We start from the raw sequence: 26,570 nt of genomic DNA, 5'->3' as shown, positions 1-26,570 counted from the left end.
CATATACATTTTACTTTTATACGTAACGATAAAACATTAAACAAACATAAACTCTTTAATCCCACCCCTCAGCCCATCCCACCTATCACCATAGACCACCCCCTCAGCCCATCCCACCTATCACCATAGAACACCCCCTCAGCCCATCCCATCTATCACCATAGACCACCCCCTCAGCCCATCCCACCTATCACCATAGACCACCCCCTCAGCCCATCCCACCTATCACCATAGAACACCCCCTCAGCCCATCCCATCTATCACCATAGACCACCCCCTCAGCCCATCCCACCTATCACCATAGACCACCCCCTCAGCCCATCCCATCTATCACCATAGACCACCCCCTCAGCCCATCCCATCTATCACCATAGACCACCCCCTCAGCCCATCCCACCTATCACCATAGACCACCCTCTCAGCCCATCCCACCTATCACCATAGACCACCCCCTCAGCCCATCCCACCTATCACCATAGACCACCCCCTCAGCCCATCCCACCTATCACCATAGACCACCCCCTCAGCCCATCCCACCTATCACCATAGACCACCCCCTCAGCCCATCCCACCTATCACCATAGACCACCCTCTCAGCCCATCCCACCTATCACCATAGACCACCCCCTCAGCCCATCCCACCTATCACCATAGACCACCCCCTCAGCCCATCCCACCTATCACCATAGACCACCCCCTCAGCCCATCCCACCTATCACCATAGACTACCCTCTCAGCCCATCCCACCTATCACCATAGACCACCCTCTCAGCCCATCCCACCTATCACCATAGACCACCCCCTCAGCCCATCCCACCTATCACCATAGACTACCCTCTCAGCCCATCCCACCTATCACCATAGACCACCCTCTCAGCCCATCCCACCTATCACCATCGACCACCCTCTCAGCCCATCCCACCTATCACCATAGACCACCCCCTCAGCCCATCCCACCTATCACCATAGACCACCCTCTCAGCCCATCCCACCTATCACCATAGACTACCCTCTCAGCAAATCCCACCTATCACCACAGACTACCCTGTCAGCCCATCCCACCTATCACCATAGACCACCCTCTCAGCCCATCCCAGGCCTTTAAACTTCCCTATATAGTCATGTTATTACCTGGTACTCCCTGTATATAACCATGTTATTACCTGGTACTTCCTGTATTTAGCCATGTTATTACCTGGTACTCCCTGTATATAGCCATGTTATTAACTGGTACTCTGTGTATATGGCCATGTTATTACCTGGTACTCTCTGTATATAACCATGTTATTACCTGGTACTCCCTGTATATAGCCATGTTATTACCTGGGACTTCCTGTACATAACCATGTTATTACCTGGTACTCTCTGTGTATGGCCATGTTTACCCATTTTGAAACAATGCTAACCTTACCTTCTTCTCTCTTCCTCTCCTCCCCAACAGGTGAACAACAACGGCCTGGTCTCGTTCCTCAGAGAGGTGTCTCAATTCACCCCTGTATCGTTTCCCATCGCCGGAGACCGGAGGGTTGTGGCGCCGTTCTGGGCTGACGTGGACAACAGGCGGGCGGGGCAGGTCTTCTACCGGGAGAGTAAAGACCCGTCTGTCCTCCTGAGGGCCACAGTTGACGTCAAACGATACTTCTCTGAGTTCCCAGAGTTCAGTGCGACGTGGATCCTCATCTCGACGTGGCACAAAGTCACCTTCTTTGGAGGAAGTGACATCACACCGGTTAGGATTCTCAACCAATTAAAATACATATATCAATCAATCAATCAATCAATCAATCAATCAATCAATCAATCAATGAAAATGTGTACTCTACGCTGTTGACTACTGTTCTCTACAGGTGAATACGTTCCAGGTCATACTGATCACCAACGGAGAGGTATCCTTCACCATCTTCCAGTATCATGAGATCACCTGGACCACAGGCATGCACGCCAGCAGTGGAGGAGACCTGGCAGGGCTAGGAGGCATCGCTGCACAGGTAGGATCACAGAGAGGTCCCTCACAAACCGTGTTTATAGTGTAAGATCACAGAGATGTCCTCACAAACCGTTTTTATAGGTAGGGTCACAGAGAGGTCCCTCACAAACCGTGTTTATAGGTAGGGTCACAGAGATGTCCTCACAAACCATCATAAATATCTTCATAAACCATAGCTACCTTCCCTGTTTTGTCCTCAGAACAGCCTAAATTCTTCGGGGCATGGACTCTACAAGGTGTTGAAAGCATTCCACAAGGATGTTGGTCCATGTTGACTCCAATGATTCCCACAGTTGTGTCAAGTTGGCTGGATGTCCTTTGGGTGGTGGACCATTCTTGATACACACGGGAAACTGTTGGGTGTGAAAAACCCAGCAGCGTTGCAGTTCTTGACACACACAAACCGGTGCGCCTGTCACCTTCTACCATAACCCAGTTCAAAGGTGTTCTTAATGTTTTGTATACTCAGTGTTTATGTCTTATCTATAGATACATTTGGAGAGCAGGTGTTCTTAATGTTTTGTAGACTCAGTGTTTATGTCTTATCTATAGATACATTTGGAGAGCAGGTGTTCTTAATGTTTTGTAGACTCAGTGTTTATGTCTTATCTATAGATACATTTGGAAGGTTTTCAGACCCCTTGACTTTTATCGTAACATCCTGACTCTAAAATTGATTACATTTTTAAAAATCCTCATCGATCTACACAAAATACCCCATAATTGCAAAGTGAAAACAGTTTTTTTCAAAAATGTTTGCAAATATATTAAGACTAAAAAACAGATAGACCTTATTTACTATTCAGACCCTTTACTACAAGACTCGAAATTTAGCTCAAGTACATCCTGATTCCATTGACCATCCTTGATGTTTCTACAACTTGATTGGAGTCCACCTGTGGTAAATTCAATTGATTGGACATGATTTGGAAAGGCACACACCTGTCTATATAAGGTCCCACAGTTGACAGTGCATGTCAGAGCAAGAACCCAAGCCATGAGGTCGAAGGAATTGTCCGTAGAGCTCAGAGACAGGATTGTGTCGAGGCACAGATCTGGGGAAGGGTACCAAAACATTTCTGCAGCATTGAAAGTCCCCAACAACAGTGGCCTCCATCAACCTTAAATGGAAGAAGTTTGGAAGCACCAAGACTCTTCCTACAGCTGGCCGCCAGCCCAAACTGAGCAATTGGGGGAGAAGTGCCTTGGTCAGGGAGGTGACCAAGAACCCTATGGTCACTCTGACAGCTCTTCAGAGTTCCTCTGTGGAGATGGGAAAACCTTCTAGAAGGACAACCATCTCTACAACACTCCACCAATCAGGCCTTTATGGTAGAGTGGCCAGACGGATGCCACTCCTCAGTAAAAGGCAGCCCACTTGGAGTTTGCCATAAGCCACCTAAAGACTCTCAGACCATGAGAAACAAGATTCTCTGATCTGAGAAACCAAGATTGAACTCTTTGGCCTGAATGCCAAGCGTCACGTCTGGAGGAAACCTGGCACCATCCCTACGGTGAAGCATGGTGGTGGCGGCATCATGCTGTGGGGATGTTCTAAATCTTGAATCTGCATGAAAATCTATGGCAAGACTTGAAAATGGTTGTCAAGCAATGATCAACAACCAATTTGACAGCTTGAAGAATAAATACAAAAAATTATGTGCAAATATTGTACAGTCCAGGTGTGTAAAGCTCTTAGAGACTTACCCAGAAAGACCCAGCTGTAATCTCTGCCAAAGGCGATTCTAACATGTATTGACTCAGTGGTGTGAATAGTTATGTGACTGACCAGGTGAATCCAGGTGAAAGCTATGATCCCTTATTGATGTCACTTGTTAGATCCACTTCAATCAGTGTAGATGAAGGGGAGGAAGACGGGGTTAAAGAAGGATTTTTAAGTCTTGAGACAATTGAGACATGGATTGTGTTTGAGGGTGAACGGGCAAGACAAAATATTTAAGTGCCTTTGAACAGGGTATGGTAGTAGGTAGTAGTAGGTGGTAGTAGGTGGTAGTAGGTGGTAGTAGGTGGTAGTAGGTGGTAGTAGGTGGTAGTAGGTGGTAGTAGGTGGCAGTAGGTGGTAGTAGGTAGTAGTAGGTGGTAGTAGGTGGCGGTAGGTGGTAGTAGGTGGCGGTAGGTGGTAGTAGGTGGCGGTAGGTGGTAGTAGGTGGTAGTAGGTGGTAGTAGGTAGTAGTAGGTGGTAGTAGGTGGCAGTAGGTGGTAGTAGGTGGTAGTAGGTGGTAGTAGGTGGTAGTAGGTGCCAAGCGCACCGGTTTGTGTCAAGAACTGCAACGCTGCTGTTGTTTTTTTTCCCCACACTCCAACAGTTTCCCATGTGTATCAAGAGTGGTCCACCACCAAAAGGACATCCAGCCAATTTGAGTCAACATGGGCCAGTCTCCCTGTGGAACGCTTTCGACACCTTGTAGAGTCCACGACCCAACGAATTGAGGCTGTTTTGAGGGGGAAAAGGGGGGGAGGGTGTTCCTACTGTTTAGCTTACTCAGTGTATAGCAGTCTCATGAGGAAACAATAGAATGCTTCACTCGGATTTGAGCCTCTTAGGGTTAGGGGACTTGGAAATTTGAGATTGCGATTTCGGTTTGAATTAAAATTCTCAGACAACATGGCTGGTCATTGAGATCTTACTGTAAGCTTCCTTTGGGACCCTCATACAGGCTTTCCTTTTGCTCTCCGGTGGGAGTTTTCAGTGAGGTGTGTTTAGTCGTGTGTAATTAGAAGTGTATTCAGACAGCTCGTAGACCTATAAGGCGATTTAGGTGAAGTATCCCACTTGTTCTAAGGTCGTGACCCTAATGGCGCCCTAAATCCCCGACAAAGTGCACTACTTTTGAACAAAGCCTTGCGGGCCCTTGGGACACAGATTAAAGAGATTCTCCAGTACTTTCGTATATATTTTTTATGCCAGCAATTCTGAAAGTAGCGCTCAGAAGCCAAAAGCGGTCCCCGAAAATTGCCTATGTAGGTAACATACCTGCAGATATGTGCACCACATCGTTGCTCTCTCTCTCTCTCCCATCTCTCTCTCTCTCTCTCTCTCTCTCTCTCTCTCTCTCTCTCTCTCTCTCTCTCTCTCTACCCTCTCTCCCCATCCCTCTCCCTCTCTCTCTCTCTTCTCTCTCTCTCTCTCTCTATCTCTCTCCCTCTCTCCCCCCCCTCTCTCTCCTTCTCTCTCTCTCTCTCTCCCCTCTCTCTCTCTCTCTCTCTCTCTCCTCTCTCTCTCTCTCTCTCTCTCTCTCTCTCTCTCTCTATCTCTCTTATATCTCATCTCTTTCTTCTCTCCCCATCTCTCGCTCTCTATCTTTCTCTCTGTCCCCATCATTCTCTCTCTCTTGCCCCATCTCTCTCTCTCTCTCTCTCTCTCTCTCTCTCTCTCTCTCTCTCTCTCAAGGTCAGCTAGGGGGCTGACCTGGAGTTGCTAGGGGGAGAAAATGTGGGGAAAATGTAGGGGAATAAATGTAGAGAAAATGTAAGGAGAATCGCACAGCTTCCAGAAAAACAATTGCTTTCAAACTAGGGATTTCATGGCTAATTGAGGTACTACTGTAATTCTGCTTCTAGATTATGCATATATAAACTACACATGGACATATCCAGCCCAAAGCGGAAGGTTGAAAAATACTAATAGTCGCCAAAGTTCCGTCCGGAGCATGACTTTAAGGGTGGTCCCTCTTCAGCATCACTCGGAGCATGTCTTTAAGGGTGGTCCCTCTTCAGCATCACCCGGAGCATGTCTTTAAGGGTGGTCCCTCTTCAGCATCACCCGGAGCATGTCTTTAAGGGTGGTCCCTCTTCAGCATCACCCGGAGCATGACTTTAAGGGTGGTCCCTCTTCAGCATCACCCGGAGCATGACTTTAAGGGTGGTCCCTCTTCAGCATCACCCGGAGCATGTCTTTAAGGGTGGTCCCTCTTCAGCATCACCCGGAGCATGTCTTTAAGGGTGGTCTCTCTTCAGCATCACCCGGAGCATGTCTTTAAGGGTGGTCCCTCTTCAGCATCACCCGGAGCATGTCTTTAAGGGTGGTCCCTCTTCAGCATCACCCGGAGCATGTCTTTAAGGGTGGTCCCTCTTCAGCATCACCCGGAGCATGACTTTAAGGGTGGTCTCTCTTCAGCATCACCCGGAGCATGTCTTTAAGGATGGTCTCTTCAGCATCACCCGGAGCATGACTTTAAGTGTGGTCTCTCTTCAGCATCACCCGGAGCATGTCTTTAAGGGTGGTCCCTCTTCAGCATCACCTGGAGCATGTCTTTAAGGGTGGTCCCTCTTCAGCATCACCCGGAGCATGACTTTAAGTGTGGTCTCTCTTCAGCATCACCCGGAGCATGTCTTTAAGGGTGGTCTCTTCAGCATCACCCGGGACATGTCTTTAAGGGTAGTCTCTTCAGCATCACCCAGGACATGTCTTTAAGGGTGGTCTCTTCAGCATCACCCGGGACATGTCTTTAAGGGTGGTCTCATCAGTGTCACCCGGGACATGTCTTTAAGGGTGGTGTCTTCAGCATCACCCGGGACATGTCTTTAAGGGTGGTCTCATCAGTGTCACCCGGGACATGTCTTTAAGTGTGGTCTCTCTTCAGCATCACTCTAAACTGTAACTCAGTGTGGTCTCTCTCCAGCATCACTCTAAACTGTAACTCAGTGTGGTCTCTCTCCAGCATCACTCTAAACTGTAACTCAGTGTGGTCTCTCTTCAGCATCACTCTAAACTGTAACTCAGTGTGGTCTCTCTCCAGCATCACTCTAAACTGTAACTCAGTGTGGTCTCTCTTCAGCATCACTCTAAACTGTAACTCAGTGTGGTCTCTCTCCAGCATCACTCTAAACTGTAACTCAGTGTGGTCTCTCTCCAGCATCACTCTAACTGTAACTCAGTGTCTGCTCCTAGGCAGGTTTTAACGCTGGCGATGGGAAACGCTACTTCAACATCCCGGGGTCTCGTACTGATGATGTCGTGGATGTGGAAGGAACCACCAATGTGGGTTACCCCGGGAGATGGGTGTTCCGGATCGACAATGCCCAGGTGGAGGTGGGCGGATGCAACGACTCCGGTAAGATGGAAGAGGGATATTTAGACATTATGATAAAAATACAAATTAAGTGTGTTGTGATGTTGTTAAATGCACTTTAATATAATTGTGAGATGATTGTGATTTGATTTGACACAACATTCGTCTGATGTACCCTATCCTCCATTGTCTTAGCTGGACTAGCGTATTGTAGGACTGACTCTGCATGACATATGGAACTAGGACTGACTCTGCATGGCGTATGGGACTGGGATTGACTCTGCATGACGTATGGGACTAGGACTGACTCTGCATGACGTATGGGACTAGGACGGACTCTGCATGACTTATGGGACTAGGACTGACTCTGCATGACTTATGGGACTAGGACGGACTCTGCATGACTTATGGGACTAGGACTGACTCTGCATGACTTATGGGACTAGGACTGACTCTGCATGACTTATGGGACTAGGGTTGGCTCTGCATGATTTATGGGACTAGGGTTGGCTCTGCGTGGCTTATGGGACTAGGACTGAAGCTGCATGACTTCTCGCCTCACTAACTAGCTGTTCTCTCTCTCTCCTCCTCACTAACTAGCTGCTCTTTCTCTCCTCCTCACTAACTAGCTGTTCTCTCTCTCCTCCTCACTAACTAGCTGTTCTGTCTCTCCTCCTCACTAACTAGCTGTTCTGTCTCTCCTCCTCACTAACTAGCTGTTCTCTCTCTCCTCCTCACTAACTAGCTGTTCTCTCTCTCCTCCTCACTAACTAGCTGTTCTCTCTCTCCTCCTCACTAACTAGCTGTTCTCTCTCTCTCTCTCCTCCTCACTAACTAGCTGTTCTCTCTCTCTCTCCTCCTCCCTCACTAACTAGCTGTTCTCTCTCTCCTCCTCACTAACTAGCTGTTCTCTCTCTCCTCCTCACTAACTAGCTGTTCTCTCTCTCCTCCTCACTAACTAGCTGTTCTCTCTCTCCTCCTCACTAACTAGCTGTTCTCTCTCTCCTCCTCACTAACTAGCTGTTCTCTCTCTCCTCCTCACTAACTAGCTGTTCTCTCTCTCTCCTCCTCACTAACTAGCTGTTCTCTCTCTCTCCTCCTCACTAACTAGCTGTTCTCTCTCTCTCTCCTCCTCACTAACTAGCTGTTCTCTCTCTCTCTCCTCACTAACTAGCTGTTCTCTCTCTCTCCTCCTCACTAACTAGCTGTTCTCTCTCTCCTCCTCACTAACTAGCTGTTCTCTCTCTCTCCTCCTCACTAACTAGCTGTTCTCTCTCTCTCTCCTTCTCACTAACTAGCTGTTCTCTCTCTCTCTCTCCTCCTCACTAACTAGCTGTTCTCTCTCTCCTCCTCACTAACTAGCTGTTCTCTCTCTCTCCTCCTCACTAACTAGCTGTTCTCTCTCTCCTCTTCACTAACTAGCTGTTCTCTCTCTCTCTCCTCCTCACTAACTAGCTGTTCTCTCTCTCTCCTCCTCACTAACTAGCTGTTCTCTCTCTCTCTCCTCCTCACTAACTAGCTGTTCTCTCTCTCTCTCCTCCTCACTAACTAGCTGTTCTCTCTCTCTCCTCCTCACTAACTAGCTGTTCTCTCTCTCCTCCTCACTAACTAGCTGTTTCTCTCTTCTCCTCCTCACTAACTAGCTGTTCTCTCTCTCTCCTCCTCACTAACTAGCTGTTCTCTCTCTCTCTCCTCACTAACTAGCTGCTCTCTCTCTCTCTCCTCCTCACTAACTAGCTGTTCTCTCTCTCCTCCTCACTAAACTAGCTGTTCTGTCTCTCCTCACTAACTAGCTGTTCTCTCTCTCCTCACTAACTAGCTGTTCTCTCTCTCCTCACTAACTAGCTGTTCTCTCTCTCCTCACTAACTAGCTGTTCTCTCTCTCTCTCCTTCTCACTAACTAGCTGTTCTCTCTCTCTCTCTCCTCCTCACTAACTAGCTGTTCTCTCTCTCTCCTCCTCACTAACTAGCTGTTCTCTCTCTCTCCTCCTCACTAACTAGCTGTTCTCTCTCTCCTCCTCACTAACTAGCTGTTCTCTCTCTCTCCTCCTCACTAACTAGCTGTTCTCTCTCTCTCTCTCCTCCTCACTAACTAGCTCTTCTCTCTCTCTCCTCCTCACTAACTAGCTGTTTCTCTCTCTCCTCCTCACTAACTAGCTGTTCTCTCTCTCTCCTCCTCACTAACTAGCTGTTCTCTCTCTCTCTACTCCTCACTAACTAGCTGTTCTCTCTCTCTCCTCCTCACTAACTAGCTGTTCTCTCTCTCTCCTCCTCACTAACTAGCTGTTCTCTCTCTCTCATCCTCACTAACTAGATGTTCTCTCTCTTCTCATCCTCACTAACTAGCTGTTCTCTCTCTCCTCCTCACTAACTAGCTGTTCTCTCTCTCTCCTCCTCACTAACTAGCTGTTCTCTCTCTCTCCTCCTCACTAACTAGCTGTTCCTCTCTCTCCTCCTCACTAACTAGCTGTTCTCTCTCTCTCTCCTCCTCACTAACTAGCTGTTCTCTCTCTCTCCTCCTCACTAACTAGCTGTTCTCTCTCCTCCTCCTCACTAACTAGCTGTTCTCTCTCTCCTCCTCAGCGTCGGTGTGTCCACACCTTCGACCCTGTCTGAACGGAGGTCGCTGTATAGACGACTGCATCACCGGCAACCCTTCCTTCACCTGCTCTTGTCTGGCTGGCTTCACAGGACCCCGGTGCCAGATAGGTCAGTTGGTGAACTTTGACCTTTGACCACAGTCACTCTGCTCCGTTCTGCCCCGGAGCCATAAATACCCCAGCCCCTGTTTAGAAACAACCCCACAGCCCCTAGATCTGAGAGGATTTGATAGGTTTAAAGACAGGCTCCGGGAACTTTGGTGACTAGTAAATATTTTTTTTAAACCTTTGGGCTGGATGTATCAATGCGTAGTTATAAACTACATTACCAAAAGGTGAACATCCATCATTTAATAAGGAGTTTGTCCCCATTTTTGCTGCTGTAACAGGCATCCAGTCTTCTGGGAAGGCTTTCCACGAGATCTTCAAACATAACATAATCTGTTCCACTCCTCTCTCCTCTCTGGTCTTCTCTGTCCCTCTCCTCTCTCCTCTCTGGTCTTCTCTGTTCCTCTCCTCTCTCCTCTCTGGTCTTCTCTGTTCCTCTCCTCTCTCCTCTCTGGTCTTCTCTGTTCCACTCCTCTCTCCTCTCTGGTCTTCTCTGTCCCTCTCCTCTCTCCTCTCTGGTCTTCTCTGTTCCACTCCTCTCTCCTCTCTGGTCTTCTCTGTTCCACTCCTCTCTCCTCTCTGGTCTTCTCTGTTCCTCTCCTCTCTGGTCTTCTCTGTTCCTCTCCTCTCTCCTCTCTGGTCTTCTCTGTTCCTCTCCTCTCTCCTCTCTGGTCTTCTCTGTTCCACTCCTCTCTCCTCTCTGGTCTTCTCTGTCCCTCTCGTCTCTCCTCTCTGGTCTTCTCTGTTCCACTCCTCTCTCCTCTCTGGTCTTCTCTGTCCCTCTCCCCTCTCCTCTCTGGTCTTCTCTGTTCCACTCCTCTCTCCTCTCTGGTCTTCTCTGTTCCACTCCTCTCTCCTCTCTGGTCTTCTCTGTTCCACTCCTCTCCTCCTCTCTGGTCTTCTCTGTTCCACTCCTCTCTCCTCTCTGGTCTTCTCTGTTCCTCTCCTCTCTCCTCTCTGGTCTTCTCTGTTCCTCTCCTCTCTCCTCTCTGGTCTTCTCTGTTCCTCTCCTCTCTCCTCTCTGGTCTTCTCTGTTCCTCTCCTCTCTCCTCTCTGGTCTTCTCTGTCCCACTCCTCTCTGGTCTCTGTCCCTCTCCTCTCTCCTCTCTGGTCTTCTCTGTCCCTCTCCTCTCTCCTCTCTGGTCTCTGTCCCTCTCCTCTCTGGTCTCTGTCCCTCTCCTCTCTGGTCTTCTCTGTCCCACTCCTCTCTGGTCTCTGTCCCTCTCCTCTCTCCTCTCTGGTCTCTGTCCCTCTCCTCTCTGGTCTTCTCTGTCTCACTCCTCTCTGGTCTCTGTCCCTCTCCTCTCTCCTCTCTGGTCTCTGTCCCTCTCCTCTCTGGTCTCTGTCCCTCTCCTCTCTGGTCTTCTCTGTCTCACTCCTCTCTGGTCTCTGTCCCTCTCCTCTCTCCTCTCTGGTCTCTGTCCCTCTCCTCTCTGGTCTCTGTCCCTCTCCTCTCTGGTCTTCTCTGTCCCACTCCTCTCTGGTCTCTGTCCCTCTCCTCTCTCCTCTCTGGTCTTCTCTGTTCCTCTCCTCTCTCCTCTCTGGTCTCTGTCCCTCTCCTCTCTCCTCTCTGTTCTCTGTCCCTCTCCTCTCTCCTCTCTGGTCTCTGTCCCTCTCCTCTCTGGTCTCTGTCCCTCTCCTCTCTGGTCTTCTCTGTCCACTCCTCTCTGGTCTCTGTCCCTCTCCTCTCTCCTCTCTGGTCTCTGTCCCTCTCCTCTCTCCTCTCTGGTCTTCTCTGTCCCACTCCTCTCTGGTCTTCTCTGTCCCTCTCCTCTCTCCTCTCTGGTCTTCTCTGTTCCCTCTCCTCTCTCCTCTCTGGTCTTCTCTGTCCCTCTCCTCTCTCCTCTCTGGTCTTCTCTGTCCCTCTCCTCTCTCCTCTCTGGTCTTCTCTGTCCCTCTCCTCTCTCCTCTCTGGTCTTCTCTGTCCCTCTCGTCTCTCCTCTGTGGTCTTCTCTGTCCCTCTCCTCTCTCCTCTCTGGTCTTCTCTGTCCCTCTCCCCTCTCCTCTCTGGTCTTCTCTGTCCCTCTCCTCTCTCCTCTCTGGTCTTCTCTGTCCCTCTCCCCTCTCCTCTCTGGTCTTCTCTGTCCCTCTCCTCTCTCCTCTCTGGTCTTCTCTGTCCCTCTCCTCTCTCCTCTCTGGTCTTCTCTGTCCCTCTCCTCTCTCCTCTCTGGTCTTCTCTGTCCCTCTCCTCTCTCCTCTCTGGTCTTCTCTCTGTGTGTGTGTGTGTGTGTGTCTGTGTGTGTGTCTGTGTGTGTGTGTGTGTGTGTGTGTGTGTGTGTGTGTGTGTGTGTGTGTGTGTGTGTGTGTGTGTGTGTGTGTAGATGTAGAGGAGTGCTCGTCATATCCATGTCAGAACGGAGGTACCTGCTCAGACCAGGTTAACGGCTTCATCTGCCTGTGTCCACCTGGGTTTACAGGGACAGTCTGCCAAACAGGTACAGTACCCTCTCTCCCTCCCTCTCTCCTTACTCTACCTTTACCCCAATCACACAACCATCTGTCCCACAACCTTGTTCCTCTCTGTTCTCCCTTTCTCCTCTCCTCTCTCTCTCTCTCTCCTCTCCGTCTCTCTCTCTCCTTTCCTCTCTGTCTCTCTCTCTCTCTCCCTCCTAAGGCTCAGGTCCTCAGAGAGAGAGAAAGAAAGAGTCCCACTCCTCTCTCCTCTCTGGTCTTCTCTGTCCCTCTCCTCTCTCCTCTCTGGTCTCTGTCCCTCTCCTCTCTCCTCTCTGGTCTTCTCTGTCCCTCTCCTCTCTCCTCTCTGGTCTCTGTCCCTCTCCTCTCTGGTCTCTGTCCCTCTCCTCTCTGGTCTTCTCTATCCCTCTCCTCTCTCCTCTCTGGTCTCTGTCCCTCTCCTCTCTCCTCTCTGGTCTTCTCTATCCCTCTCCTCTCTCCTCTCTGGTCTTCTCTGTCCCTCTCCCCTCTCCTCTCTGGTCTCTGTCCCACTCCTCTCTCCTCTCTGGTCTTCTCTGTCCCTCTCCTCTCTGGTCTTCTCTGCTCCATGCTCTGCTGGTCCAGGAAAGAGGATGTCAGCTTGTAAAAGCTAGATTTCATCTGACCTGCCAATGCACAACCTGATAAGATATTTCCTTTAGGGTCATCTCCTTGTAATATGCATACCAGGTCAATGACAGGTCTCTCTACTCCTTCTGGCAGGTCTCTCTGCTCCTCCTGCCAGGTCTCTCTGCTCCTCCTGCCAGGGTTCTCTGCTCCTCCTGCCAGGGTTCTCTGCTCCTCCTGCCTGGTCTCTCTGCTCCTCCTGCCAGGTCTCTCTGCTCCTCCTGCCAAGTCTCTCCGTAACACTCCTCCTGACAGGTCTCTCTGTAACACTCCTCCTGCCAGGTCTCTCTGTAACACTCCTCCTGCCAGGTCTCTCTGTAACACTCCTCCTGACAGGTCTCTCTGTAACACTCCTCCTGCCAGGTCTCTCTGTAACACTCCTCCTGCCAGGTCTCTCTGCTCCTCATGCCGGGTCTCTCTGCTCCTCCTGCCAGGTCTCTCTACTCCTCCTGCCAGGTTTCTCTGCTCCTCCTGCCAGGTCTCTCTGCTCCTCCTGCCAGGTCTCTCTACTCCTTCTGGCAGGTCTCTCTGCTCCTCCTGCCAGGTCTCTCCGTAACACTCCTCCTGCCAGGTCTCTCTGCTCCTCCTGCCTCCTGCCAGGTCTCTCTGTAGCACTCCTCCTGCCAGGTCTCTCTGCTCCTCCTGCCAGGTCTCTCTGCTCCTCCTGCCAGGTCTCTCTGTAGCACTCCTCCTGCCAGGTCTTCTGCTCCTCCTGCCAGGTCTCTCTGCTCCTCCTGCCAGGTCTCTCTACTCCTCCTGCCAGGTCTCTCTACTCCTCCTGCCAGGTCTCTCTACTCCTCCTGCCAGGTCTATCTGCTCCTCCTGCCAGTTCTCTCTGTAACACTCCTCCTGCCAGGTCTCTCTGCTCCTCCTGCCAGGTCTCTGTGTAACACTCCTCCTGCCAGGTCTCTCTGCTCCTCCTGCCAGGTCTCTCCGTAACACTCCTCCTGCCAGGTCTCTCTGTAACACTCCTCCTGCCAGGTCTCTCTGTAACACTCCTCCTGCCAGGTCTCTCTGTAACACTCCTCCTGCCAGGTCTCTCTCCTCCTTCTGCCAGGTCTCTCTCCTCCTCCTGCCAGGTCTCTCTGCTCCTCCTGCCAGGTCTCTCTATTCTCTCTATTCATCCTCATGTCTCTCTGTCTCTGTGTGTGTGTGTGTGTGTGTGTGTGTGTGTGTGTGTGTGTGTGTGTGTGTGTGTGTGTGTGTGTGTGTGTGTGTGTGTGTGTGTGTGTGTGTGTGTGTGTGTGTGTGTGTAGATGTAGAGGAGTGCTCGTCATATCCATGTCAGAACGGAGGTACCTGCTCAGACCAGGTTAACGGCTTCATCTGCCAGTGTCCACCTGGGTTTACAGGGACAGTCTGCCAAACAGGTACAGTACCCTCTCTCCCTCCCTCTCTCCTTACTCTACCTTTACCCCAATCACACAACCATCTGGCCCACAACCTTGTTCCTCTCTGTTCTCCCTTTGTCCTCTCCTCTCTGTCTGTCTCCCTCTCCTCTCCTCTCTGTCTCTCTCCTCTCCTCTCCTCTCTGTCATCCCTCTCCTCTCTGGCTGTCTCTCTCCTCTCCTCTCAGTTCTCCCTCTCCTCTCTGTTCTCCCTTTCTCCTCTCCTCTCCTCTCTGTCTCTCTCCTCTCCTCTCTGTTCTCCCTCTGCTCTCTCTCTCTCTCTCTCTCCTCTCATCTCTGTTCCCCCTCTCTCCTCTCATCTCTGTTCCCCCTCTCATCTCTCATCTCTGTTCCCCCTCTCGTCTCTCATCTCTGTTGCCCCTCTCGTCTTTCGTCTCTGTTCACCGTCTCTTCTCCCCTCTTACTTACCAGACGTCGCTATGTCCCGCCTCTCTGGGGCTTGCGTGGTTTGACCCCTCTCCCCTCCCCCTTCTCAGTCCTTCCATGTCCCCCTCTCCCTGTCCCCTCTCTGTCCTACCCTGTCCCCCTCTCCTCTCCCTGTCCCCCTCTCCTCTCCCTGTCCCCCTCTCTGTCCTACCCTGTCCCCCTCTCCTCTCCCTGTTCCCCCTCTCTGTCCTACCCTGTCCCCCTCTCCTCTCCCTGTTCCCCCTCTCTGTCCTACCCTGTCCCCCTCTCCTCTCCCTGTTCCCCCTCTCTGTCCTACCCGGTCCCCCTCTCCTCTTCCTGTCCCCCTCTCCTCTCCCTGTTCCCCCTCTCTGTCCTACCCTGTCCCCCTCTCCTCTCCCTGTCCCCCCTCTCCTCTCCCTGTCCCCCTCTCCTCTCCCTGTCCCCCTCTCCTCTTCCTGTCCCCCTCTCCTCTCCCTGTCCCCCTCTCCTCTCCCTGTCCCCCTCTCCTCTCCCCGTCCCCCCTCTCCTCTCCCTGTTCCCCCCTCTCTGTCCTACCCTGTCCCCCTCTCCTCTCCCTGTCCCCCTCTCCTCCCCCTGTCCCCCTCTCCTCTCCCTGTCCCCCTCTCCTCTCCCTGTCCCCCTCTCCTCTCCCTGTCCCCCTCTCCTCTCCCTGTCCCCCCTCTCCTCCCTGCTTGCTGCTGTTCCTGTTCCCACAGTCCAGCCTGTGGAGACGTATCAAACCTCCTCTAATATCTTTCACAGCCAGCAGCACATATTTTCAGGGTGAGGGGAGCGGTGTGGCGGATATATTAATCAGCTGAGTAAATATCCCATATATGTGTCTATCTCTCTCTGTGTGCATGTGTGTTTCCGTGTGTGTGTGCGTGCGTGTGCGTGCGCGTGCTTGTGTGTGCAAAGACAGAGCCTGCCTCAATGCTGTGTGTACAAGGTGTTGACAACTTCACCTGTGTGTGTGGGGCTCTGTGTGAGTTAGCCGAGGGGGCTACCCAGTCTCTGTGTGAGACAGGTGAGATAGACGAGGGGGCTACCCAGTCTCTGTGTGAGACAGGTGAGATAGACGAGGGGGCTACCCAGTCTCTGTGTGAGACAGGTGAGATAGACGAGGGGGCTACCCAGTCTCTGTGTGAGACAGCTGAGATAGCCGAGGGGGCTACCCAGTCTCTGTGTGAGACAGGTGAGATAGACGAGGGGGCTAGCCAGTCTCTGTGTGAGACAGGTGAGATAGCCGAGGGGGCTACCCAGTCTCTGTGTGAGACAGGTGAGATAGACGAGGGGGCTACCCAGTCTCTGTGTGAGACAGGTGAGATAGCCGATGGGGCTACCCAGTCTCTGTATGAGACAGGTGAGATAGACGATGGGGCTACCCAGTCTCTGTGTGAGACAGGTGAGATGGACGAGGGGGCTACCCAGTCTCTGTGTGAGACAGGTGAGATAGACGAGGGGGCTACCCAGTCTCTGTGTGAGACAGGTGAGATAGCCGAGGGGGCTACCCAGTCTCTGTTGGTTACATCCCCGACGGCCCCCTATTCTCTACCAAGTGCACTTTAACCAGGGCCCTACATAGTGCACTTGGACTAGGGCCCTACATAGTGCACTTTAACCAGGGCCCTACATAGTGCACATTAACCAGGGCCCTACATAGTGCACTCTAACAAGGGCCCTACATAGTGCACTTTCACCAGGGCCCTAAATAGTGCACTTTGACCAGGGCCCTACATAGTGCACTTGGACCAGGGCCCTACCTAGTGCACTTGGACCAGGGCCCTACATAGTGCACTTGGACCAGGGCCCTACCTAGTGCACTTGGACCAGGGCCCTACCTAGTGCACTTGGACCAGGGCCCTACCTAGTGCACTTGGACCAGGGCCCTACCTAGTGCACTTGGACCAGGGCCCTACATAATGCACTTGGACCAGGGCCCTACCTAGAGCACTTGGACCAGGGCCCTACATAGTGCACTTGGACCAGGGCCCTACATAGTGCACTTGGACCAGGGCCCTACATAGTGCACTTGACCAGGGCCCTACCATGTGCACTTGGACCAGGGCCCTACCTAGTGCACTTGGACCAGGGCCCTACCTAGCGCACTTGGACCAGGGCCCTGCCTAGTGCACTTGGACCAGGGCCCTGCCTAGTGCACTTGGACCAGGGCCCTACATAGTACACTTTGACCAGGGCCCTACATAGTACACTTTGACCAGGGCCCTACCTAGTGCACTTGGACCAGGGCCCTGCCTAGTGCACTTGGACCAGGGCTCTGCCTAGTGCACTTGGACCAGGGCCCTACATAGTGCACTTGGACCAGGGCTCTACATAGTGCACTTTAACCAGGGCCCTACATAGTGGACTTTAACCAGGGCCCTACATAGTGCACTTTAACCAGGGCCCTACATAGTGCACTTTAACCAGGGCCCTACATAGTGCACTTTAACCAGGGCCCTACATAGTGCACATTAACCAGGGCCCTACATAGTGCACATTAACCAGGGCCCTACATAGTGCACTTTAACCAGGGCCCTAAATAGTGCACTTTAACCAGGGCCCTACATAGTGCACTTTAACCAGGGCCCTACATAGTGCACATTAACCAGGGCCCTACATAGTGCACTTTAACCAGGGCCCTACATAGTGCACTTTAACCAGGGCCCTAAATAGTGCACTTTAACCAAGGCCCTACATAGTGCACTTGGACCAGGGCCCTACATAGTGCGCTTTAACCAGGGCCCTAAATAGTGCACTTGGACCAGGGCCCTACATACAGTGCCTTGCGAAAGTATTCGGCCCCCTTGAACTTTGCGACCTTTTGCCACATTTCAGGCTTCAAAATTATTCAGCCCCCTTAAGTTAATACTTTGTAGCTCCACCTTTTGCTGCGATTACATCTGTAAGTCGCTTGGGGTATGTCTCTATCAGTTTTGCACATCGAGAGACTGACATTTTTTCCCATTCCTCCTTGCAAAACAGCTCGAGCTCAGTGAGGTTGGACTTTGACTTGGCCATTCTAACACCTGGATATGTTTATTTTTGAACCATTCCATTGTAGATTTTGCTTTATGTTTTTCATCATTGTCTTGTTGGAAGACAAATCTCCGTCCCAGTCTCAGGTCTTTTGCAGACTCCATCAGGTTTTCTTCCAGAATGGTCCTGTATTTGGCTCCATCCATCTTCCCATCAATTTTAACCATCTTCCCTGTCCCTGCTGAAGAAAAGCAGGCCCAAACCATGATGCTGCCACCACCATGTTTGACAGTGGGGATGGTGTGTTCAGGGTGATGAGCTGTGTTGCTTTTACGCCAAACATAACGTTTTGCATTGTTGCCAAAAAGTTCAACTTTGGTTTCATCTGACCAGAGCACCTTCTTCCACATGTTTGGTGTGTCTCCCAGGTGGCTTGTGGCAAACTTTAAACAACACTTTTTATGGATATCTTTAAGAAATGGCTTTCTTCTTGCCACTCTTCCATAAAGGCCAGATTTGTGCAATATATGACTGATTGTTGTCCTATGGACAGAGTCTCCCACCTCAGCTGTAGATCTCTGCAGTTCATCCAGAGTGATCATGGGCCTCTTGGCTGCATCTCTGATCAGTCTTCTCCTTGTATGAGCTGAAAGTTTAGAGGGACGGCCAGGTCTTGGTAGATTTGCAGTGGTCTGATACTCCTTCCATTTCAATATTATCGCTTGCACAGTGCTCCTTGGGATGTTTAAAGCTTGGGAAATCTTTTTGTATCCAAATCCGGCTTTAAACTTCTTCACAACAGTATCTCGGACCTGCCTAGTGTGTTCCTTGTTCTTCTTGATGCTCTCTGCGCTTTTAACGGACCTCTGAGACTATCACAGTGCAGGTGCATTTATACGGAGACTTGATTACACACAGGTGGATTGTATTTATCATCATTAGTCATTTAGGTCAACATTGGATCATTCAGAGATCCTCACTGAACTTCTGGAGAGAGTTTGCTGCACTGAAAGTAAAGGGGCTGAATAATTTTGCACGCCCAATTTTTCAGTTTTTGATTTGTTAAAAAAGTTTGAAATATCCAATAAATGTCGTTCCACTTCATGATTGTGTCCCACTTGTTGTTGATTCTTCACAAAAAAATACAGTTTTATATCTTTATGTTTGAAGCCTGAAATGTGGCAAAAGGTCGCAAAGTTCAAGGGGGCCGAATACTTTCGCAAGGCACTGTAGGGTTCCAAATGGGAAGCTGCCCTATTGAGAGAGAACCGTTCAGGTTTGGCTCTAGGCTAGTTCATTAATACCTCAGTTACTAGTCCAACGCTCTAACCACTAGGCTACCCTGCCGCCCCACATGGGCGGGTGTGTGTGTGTCTGTGTGTGTGTATTGAGAGAGAACCGTTCAGGTTTGGTTCTAGGCTAGTTCATTAGTACCTTTTTCCAAATCCTCAGTTTCCCACATAGATGACGACTAGCTTTAAATAACGTCGATTTGTGTTGTCGTTTGTGGTCCCAGACATAGATCAGTGTGTTTCCCAGCCGTGTCTGAATGGAGGGGACTGTAGAGACCAGGTGAATGGTTATACCTGCGCCTGTCCTGCTGCCTTCACCGGGACACACTGTGAGACAGGTGAGCTACTGATAAAAACCTCCCCTTCATTGGAGGGAGTACTATTCAACTGACTCCTTCGTCCCAAATGGCATACTATTCCTTATATAGTGCACTACTTTTGACCAGGGACCACAGAGGTGGTACTTGTACATCAAGCTGCCTCACGTTACAGAGTCAGGAGACAGACTCCTGCCCTACGGGCCGGTCTCATCAAGCTGAACCATCACTACAGAGTCAGGAGACAGACTCCTGCCCTACGGGCCGGTCTCATCAAGCTGAACTATCACTACAGAGTCAGGAGACAGACTCCTGCCCTACGGGCCGTTCTCATCAAGCTGCCTCACGTTACAGAGTCAGGAGACAGACTCCTGCCCTACGGGCCGTTTGGTTCCGACAAGGCTTGGGATTCACTGACTTTTATTCTACCAGTTTATGGAGAGAAGACACACAACATGGGTCCTGGTCAATAGTGGGCCATTTGGGAATCGAGGGGCCATTTGGGAATCGAGGGGCCATTTGGGAATAGGGGGCCATTTGGGAATAGGGGGGCATTTGGGAATAGGGGGCCATTTGGGAATAGGGGGCCATTTGGGAATAGGGGGTCATTTGGGATGCATATTTACTTACACGTCTGGAACAACGGTTCATGATATAAAATGTTACCATAGGCGGGCCGGTGAGCCCTACTTCCTGCTCTCTGTTTTGACTTCCTGCAATAGAACATGTTTCCAATTGGGACAGCAGGTGTTAAACGAAACCTGACTAACCTCTCTCTCTCTCTGGGAGGATGAGACGGGTGAGGTCACATCCCAAATGCAACTCTTTTCCTTTTATAGAGTGCACTACTTTTGACCAGTGGGCCAGTAGTACGTTGTGTACTGTATAGGCAACAGGGTGCCGTTTGGGAGTATCCCGAGAGTGGCTAGGAGCTCCTTGTTCGAGTGACCTGATGGTTTGTTGAAAGGTTTTGCGGCGTCTCCTGTTTTCAGAGCCTCAGCGTCGGTGTGGTTAGCTAATGGCTGAGAGCTGAGACCTTGGCGATGGGCTTCTCTACCAAGAGCAACAACACGAAACAGAAAGAAAGAGCTCCCTTTGTGTTATATTGCTGTGCCGTAGTATGCCGGCACACTGTCCTTGTAACTGTCTGAATAATTCTTGCAATTAGCTAGAAAGCCTCAATCTATCATATTTTCTTTCGTAGAGTTGGCGGTGGTCCGTGTGAATTCATCATCTACTCCTCAAACTGAAAATCGAACAGGTGGGTTTTTCGCTTTGGAGGTCATTTGAATGTAGGTCATCAGACCGTCTATGATTTTGCCAGACAGAAACATGGAATCGGCTCGGAGTCCTATTGGACAGAACCAACTCTCTCTGTCCAATACAAAAAGAGCACCTTGTCTGTGATAAACATCTTTCTCAGAGCTAATCATTTCCTAAGCTTTTTTTTTACACATTTTCATTCCAAACACTTGTTTCAAAGTACTGTACTTTCCTGTTCTCTATGGTGTTTTGGCATCATACACTGTGTTGCCTTAGGCCAAGTTATGGTATAAACTAAAGTAGATGTCCAGCCTCATCCTAAGCTTCTATCCTGGTCCTTCTTGTCTGTCTGGCAGTGTCCTGTGAGGGGGAGGGCTGTGACAAACACCAGATCTGTGAACACACCGGCTCTGGGAGTTACAACTGCACATGTACCCAAGGATTCTATGGTGACAACTGTGAAGGTAAAGTAGTGACTGGGGCGGACCCTGCTCTAGTTGGATACATTTAGACAGCAGGTACAGGTCAGAGGCTTTTCTAGTAGAGTCTAGTTGAAGACAGTTAGACAGCAGGTACAGGTCAGAGCCTTTTCTAGTAGAGTCTAGTTGAAGACATTTAGACAGCAGGTACAGGTCAGAGCCGATTCTAGTAGAGTCTAGTTGGAGACAGTTAGACAGCAGGTACAGGTCAGAGCCTTTTCTAGTAGAGTCTAGTTGGAGACAGTTAGACAGCAGGTACAGGTCAGAGGCTTTTCTAGTAGAGTCTAGATGGAGACAGTTAGACAGCAGGTACAGGTCAGAGCCGATTCTAGTAGAGTCTAGTTGGAGACAGTTAGACAGCAGGTACAGGTCAGAGCCGATTCTAGTAGAGTCTAGTTGAAGACATTTAGACAGCAGGTACAGGTCAGAGGCTTTTCTAGTAGAGTCTAGTTGGAGACATTTAGACAGCAGGTACAGGCCAGAGCCGATTCTAGTAGAGTCTAGTTGGAGGCAGTTAGACAGCAGGTACAGGTCAGAGGCTTTTCTAGTAGAGTCTAGATGGAGACAGTTAGACAGCAGGTACAGGTCAGAGCCGATTCTAGTAGAGTCTAGTTGGAGACAGTTAGACAGCAGGTACAGGTCAGAGCCGATTCTAGTAGAGTCTAGTTGAAGACATTTAGACAGCAGGTACAGGTCAGAGCCGATTCTAGTAGAGTCTAGTTGAAGACATTTAGACAGCAGGTACAGGTCAGAGGCTTTTCTAGTAGAGTCTAGTTGGAGACATTTAGACAGCAGGTACAGGTCAGAGCCGATTCTAGTAGAGTCTAGTTGAAGACATTTAGACAGCAGGTATATCAGTGGAGGCCAGTGACGTTTAAGATGAGGGAGGAAGGTTTATTTTAATGTATTCATGAGCACGGCCTTATTTCGGTTACAGCATATTGGATGACTGTCATTCATATTCCATTCACCCAGTTCAATGTAACATCGATAGGTTTAGGTTTACTACATGATACTAGACTGTTCCCTGTACCCTTCATGAGGTTACTACAACCTAGTCTATGAATTAAAGTTTACAACGTAGGTGCACACAGGTCGAGAGAAAAATTTGAGGTGACAGACTGTGACATATGGACAGGCAGTGACACATTCAATACCGCTGTAAACACTCTTGCCTGCATCTAGCTGATCTGGGGGTGTAATCATTAGTCCAAATAGTTGCAAACGAGAGTTTCTATTGGACAAATTCAGGTGTGTTTATCCCCATTTTATTCCGTTTCCTTCCGTTTTAAGAACAGTTTTTCAACAGAATCGGTGGAATGAATACACCCTTGATCACGCGTAAACACAGTTCACTTTCATAGCAGCCACGTGGTATTCAAATCAAATCAAACTGTATTTGTCACATACACCGAATTCCTGTGGGTTTGATCCCACAGGAATGTGCCTCAGTACCTGGAAGAAGGAAAAAGAAAAAGCTCTAGTCTGTTCTGCTGTTCATCTGTTACTCCCAGTTTACTGGGGAACAACAGGCGATCCTGGGGAACAACAGGCGATCCTGGGGAACAACAGGCGATCCTGGGGAACAACAGGCGATCCTGGGGAACAACAGGCGATCCTGGGGAACAACAGGCGATCCTGGGGAACAACAGGCGATCCTGGGGAGCAACAGGCGATCCTGGGGAACAACAGGCGATCCTGGGGAACAACAGGCGATCCTGGGGAACAACAGGCGATCCTGGGGAACAACAGGCGATCCTGGGGAACAACAGGCGATCCTGGGGAACAACAGGCGTTCCTGGGGAACAACAGGCGATCCTGGGGAACAACAGGCGATCCTGGGGAACAACAGTCGTTCCTGGGGAACAACAGGCGATCCTGGGGAACAACAGTCGTTCCTGGGGAACAACAGTCGATCCTGGGGAACAACAGGCGATCCTGGGGAACAACAGGCGATCCTGGGGAACAACAGGCGATCCTGGGGAACAACAGGCGATCCTGGGGAACAATTGCTTTATGGCCCGTTTTTTTTTTATTAGTTTACTTACAAGGGGAAGTGCCGCTTTGTCTAGACTTGAAAGGACAAGGGGCCTCTGCCTGGGCTGAAGCTGAGGGTTGGTATTTATTCAGGTAGTTACAAGGGTGGTGTAATATGCCTTGAACCGCCAAACTATTCCCTATAAAAGGCACTACTTTTGACCAGGAAACTCTGACACTCTGCCTCCCGAATAGCACCCTATTCCCTACATAGTGCATTGCTTTTAACCATGGGGACTCTAACTACATCCCAAATGGCACCCTAGTCACTAGTTCCTATTACTGCTAGTCAAAAGTAGTGCACTGAATAGGGAATAGGGTGCTATTTGGGATGAATTCGCTGACTGTTCTACGTACTCCTCTGGATGAGGTCCACGCCACTCTACGGGTCCTGCTGTCTCCTCTACGGTCCTGCTGTCTCCTCTACGATCCTGCTGTCTACTCTATGGGTCCTGCTGTCTACTCTATGGTCCTGCTGTCTTCTCTATGGTCCTGCTGTATACTCTATGGTCCTGCTGTCTACTCTATGGTCCTGCTGTATACTCTATGGTCCTGCTGTCTCCTCTATGGTCCTGCTGTCTCCTCTACGGTCCTGCTGTCTCCTCTACGATCCTGCTGTCTACTCTATGGGTCCTGCTGTCTACTCTATGGTCCTGCTGTATACTCTATGGGTCCTGCTGTCTCCTCTATGGGTCCTGCTGTTTCCTCTATGGGTCCTGCTGTCTACTCTATGGTCCTGCTGTCTCCTCTATGGTCCTGCTGTCTCCTCCATGGTCCTGCTGTCTCCTCTGTGGTCCTGCTGTCTCCTCTATGGTCCTGCTGTCTCCTCTATAGTCCTGCTGTCTACTCTATAGTCCTGCTGTCTACTCTATGGTCCTGCTGTGTCCTCTATGGTCCTGCTGTCTCCTCTATGGTCCTGCTGTCTCCTCTATGGTCCTGCTGTCTCCTCTATGGTCCTACTGTCTCCTCTACGGGTCCTGCTGTCTCCTCTACGGGTCCTGCTGTCTCCTCTATGGTCCTGCTGTGTCCTCTATGGTCCTGCTGTCTCCTCTATGGTCCTGCTGTCTCCTCTATGGTCCTACTGTCTCCTCTACGGGTCCTGCTGTCTCCTCTATGGTCCTGCTGTCTACTCTATGGTCCTGCTGTCTCCTCTACGGGTCCTGCTGTCTACTCTACGGGTCCTGCTGCCTCCTCTACGGGTCCTGCTGTCTCCTCTATGGTCCTGCTGTCTCCTCTACGGAACAGCTGCTTGCTGCATAAACCACATGACACATCCTGTGTTATTTTACTGCTACCTCTAGTACTATTTCACCTCCTTAGAGGGAAATATCATACTGTGCCATCGATCCCAAATGGCACCCTATTCCTATAGGCCCTGTTCAAAAGTAGTGCACTAAATAGGGAATTTGGTATCATTTGGGATGCGGACTATGTGTGTGTTAGGAAATGGACAATGTGTTTTCAAAACCGGTGGGTAGGTTCTCCCGCGAGACATTGGTTTCCCCCACCGAGGCTGAAGTTCTGTAGCCACGATCAACACAGATTTATTTCTCAGCTCCAAAAGCTCTTTAATAGTATGTGAGCCATTGCAAATTCATGCTACTCCTCAACCCTTGAGCCCGAAGTAACTATCAAGGCTTATATAGACTTTCCTAAATCTCCCAAATACTTTCCTGCCTGGCTCACTTGGAAGGCCCTGTGGAAAAAAGAGCAGGATCCTCGAGAGAGAGAAAGTAGCAGAAGAGAGAAGGACAGGGAAAGAGAGAGAGAGAAGGAGAGAGAGAAGGTAACATTACACAGGATGTACGGAGAGCCTCCTAATCGGTCCTCCTAGATCAAAGAGAAAACACAAGGCCAATGAAAACCTCTCCAGCTAATTAACAGTCCATTCATTTGCCCCAGGGGGCATAGCTCCATTTTGATAATTCTTGAGTGCCAAATGGCACCCTATTCCCTATATAGTGCATGACTATTGACCAGGGCCCATAGGGCTCCGGTCGCATACAGTACACTACATAGGGAATAGGCTGATATTCGGGACACAAGCCACAAAACATGTTCCAGATCATGAGAAAAAGAATACCCATCTGTCGTCTTTCCTCCCTGACTTCAAAAGGAAGTGGTTTAGCAGTGATACATCCACTTCCTGTTCTTCACTGCTGCAATTCGGAGGCAGAGAGAGGAGAGAAACATTTAAATATTCCTTTCTTTAGCATTGATACAGCTACTTCCTTTCTTTAGCATTGATACAGCTACTTCCTTTCTTTAGCATTGATACAGCTACTTCCTTTATTTAGCATTGATACAGCTACTTCCTTTATTTAGCATTGATACAGCTACTTCCTTTCTTTAGCATTGATACAGCTACTTCCTTTCTTTAGCATTGATACAGCTACTTCCTTTATTTAGCATTGATACAGCTACTTCCTTTATTTAGCAGGAACGGTCTGGTTCCTCTGAACTACAGCTAGCTATGAGAACGGTCTGGTTCCTCTGAACTACAGCTAGCTATGAGAACGGTCTGGTTCCTCTGAACTACAGCTAGCTATGAGAACGGTCTGGTTCCTGTGAACTACAGCTAGCTATGAGAACGGTCTGGTTCCTCTGAACTACAGCTAGCTATGAGAACGGTCTGGTTCCTGTGAACTACAGCTAGCTATGAGAACGGTCTGGTTCCTGTGAACTACAGCTAGCTATGAGAACGGTCTGGTTCCTGTGAACTACAGCTAGCTATGAGAACGGTCTGGTTCCTGTGAACTACAGCTAGCTATGAGAACGGTCTGGTTCCTCTGAACTACAGCTAGCTATGAGAACGGTCTGGTTCCTCTGAACTACAGCTAGCTATGAGAACGGTCTGGTTCCTGTGAACTACAGCTAGCTATGAGAACGGTGTGGTTCCTGTGAACTACAGCTAGCTATGAGAACGGTCTGGTTCCTCTGAACTACAGCTAGCTATGAGAACGGTCTGGTTCCTGTGAACTACAGCTAGCTATGAGAACGGTCTGGTTCCTGTGAACTACAGCTAGCTATGAGAACGGTCTGGTTCCTGTGAACTACAGCTAGCTATGAGAACGGTCTGGTTCCTCTGAACTACAGCTAGCTATGAGAACGGTCTGGTTCCTGTGAACTACAGCTAGCTATGAGAACGGTCTGGTTCCTCTGAACTACAGCTAGCTATGAGAACGGTCTGGTTCCTCTGAACTACAGCTAGCTATGAGAACGGTCTGGTTCCTGTGAACTACAGCTAGCTATGAGAACGGTCTGGTTCCTGTGAACTACAGCTAGCTATGAGAACGGTCTGGTTCCTCTGAACTACAGCTAGCTATGAGAACGGTCTGGTTCCTGTGAACTACAGCTAGCTATGAGAACGGTCTGGTTCCTGTGAACTACAGCTAGCTATGAGAACGGTCTGGTTCCTCTGAACTACAGCTAGCTATGAGAACGGTCTGGTTCCTGTGAACTACAGCTAGCTATGAGAATGGTCTGGTTCCTGTGAACTACAGCTAGCTATGAGAACGGTCTGGTTCCTGTGAACTACAGCTAGCTATGAGAATGGTCTGGTTCCTGTGAACTACAGCTAGCTATGAGAACGGTCTGGTTCCTGTGAACTACAGCTAGCTAT

General features: G+C 49.9%; 1 protein-coding gene across 1 annotated transcript in view; it reads left to right on the top strand.

Annotated features, from left to right (window-relative positions):
• LOC109885878 (sushi, nidogen and EGF-like domain-containing protein 1) overlaps positions 1 to 26,570 on the top strand; it is an 88,963-nt gene that overhangs the window by 7,800 nt on the left and 54,593 nt on the right. The window contains exons 2-10 of the mRNA XM_031822209.1: positions 1,442 to 1,729; positions 1,848 to 1,988; positions 6,900 to 7,062; positions 9,604 to 9,729; positions 12,050 to 12,163; positions 14,042 to 14,155; positions 19,077 to 19,190; positions 20,374 to 20,430; positions 20,789 to 20,896. Of these exons, the coding sequence (XP_031678069.1) occupies positions 1,442 to 1,729; positions 1,848 to 1,988; positions 6,900 to 7,062; positions 9,604 to 9,729; positions 12,050 to 12,163; positions 14,042 to 14,155; positions 19,077 to 19,190; positions 20,374 to 20,430; positions 20,789 to 20,896 (1,225 nt within the window). The remainder of the gene's footprint in view (positions 1 to 1,441; positions 1,730 to 1,847; positions 1,989 to 6,899; positions 7,063 to 9,603; positions 9,730 to 12,049; positions 12,164 to 14,041; positions 14,156 to 19,076; positions 19,191 to 20,373; positions 20,431 to 20,788; positions 20,897 to 26,570) is intronic.

The sequence above is a fragment of the Oncorhynchus kisutch genome, linkage group LG4 (assembly GCF_002021735.2).
Source record: "Oncorhynchus kisutch isolate 150728-3 linkage group LG4, Okis_V2, whole genome shotgun sequence".
Classification (NCBI taxonomy): Eukaryota; Metazoa; Chordata; class Actinopteri; order Salmoniformes; family Salmonidae; genus Oncorhynchus; species Oncorhynchus kisutch.
The sequence above is the reverse complement of the archived record's forward strand: the minus strand, read 5'-3'. Positions and strand labels throughout refer to the sequence as shown.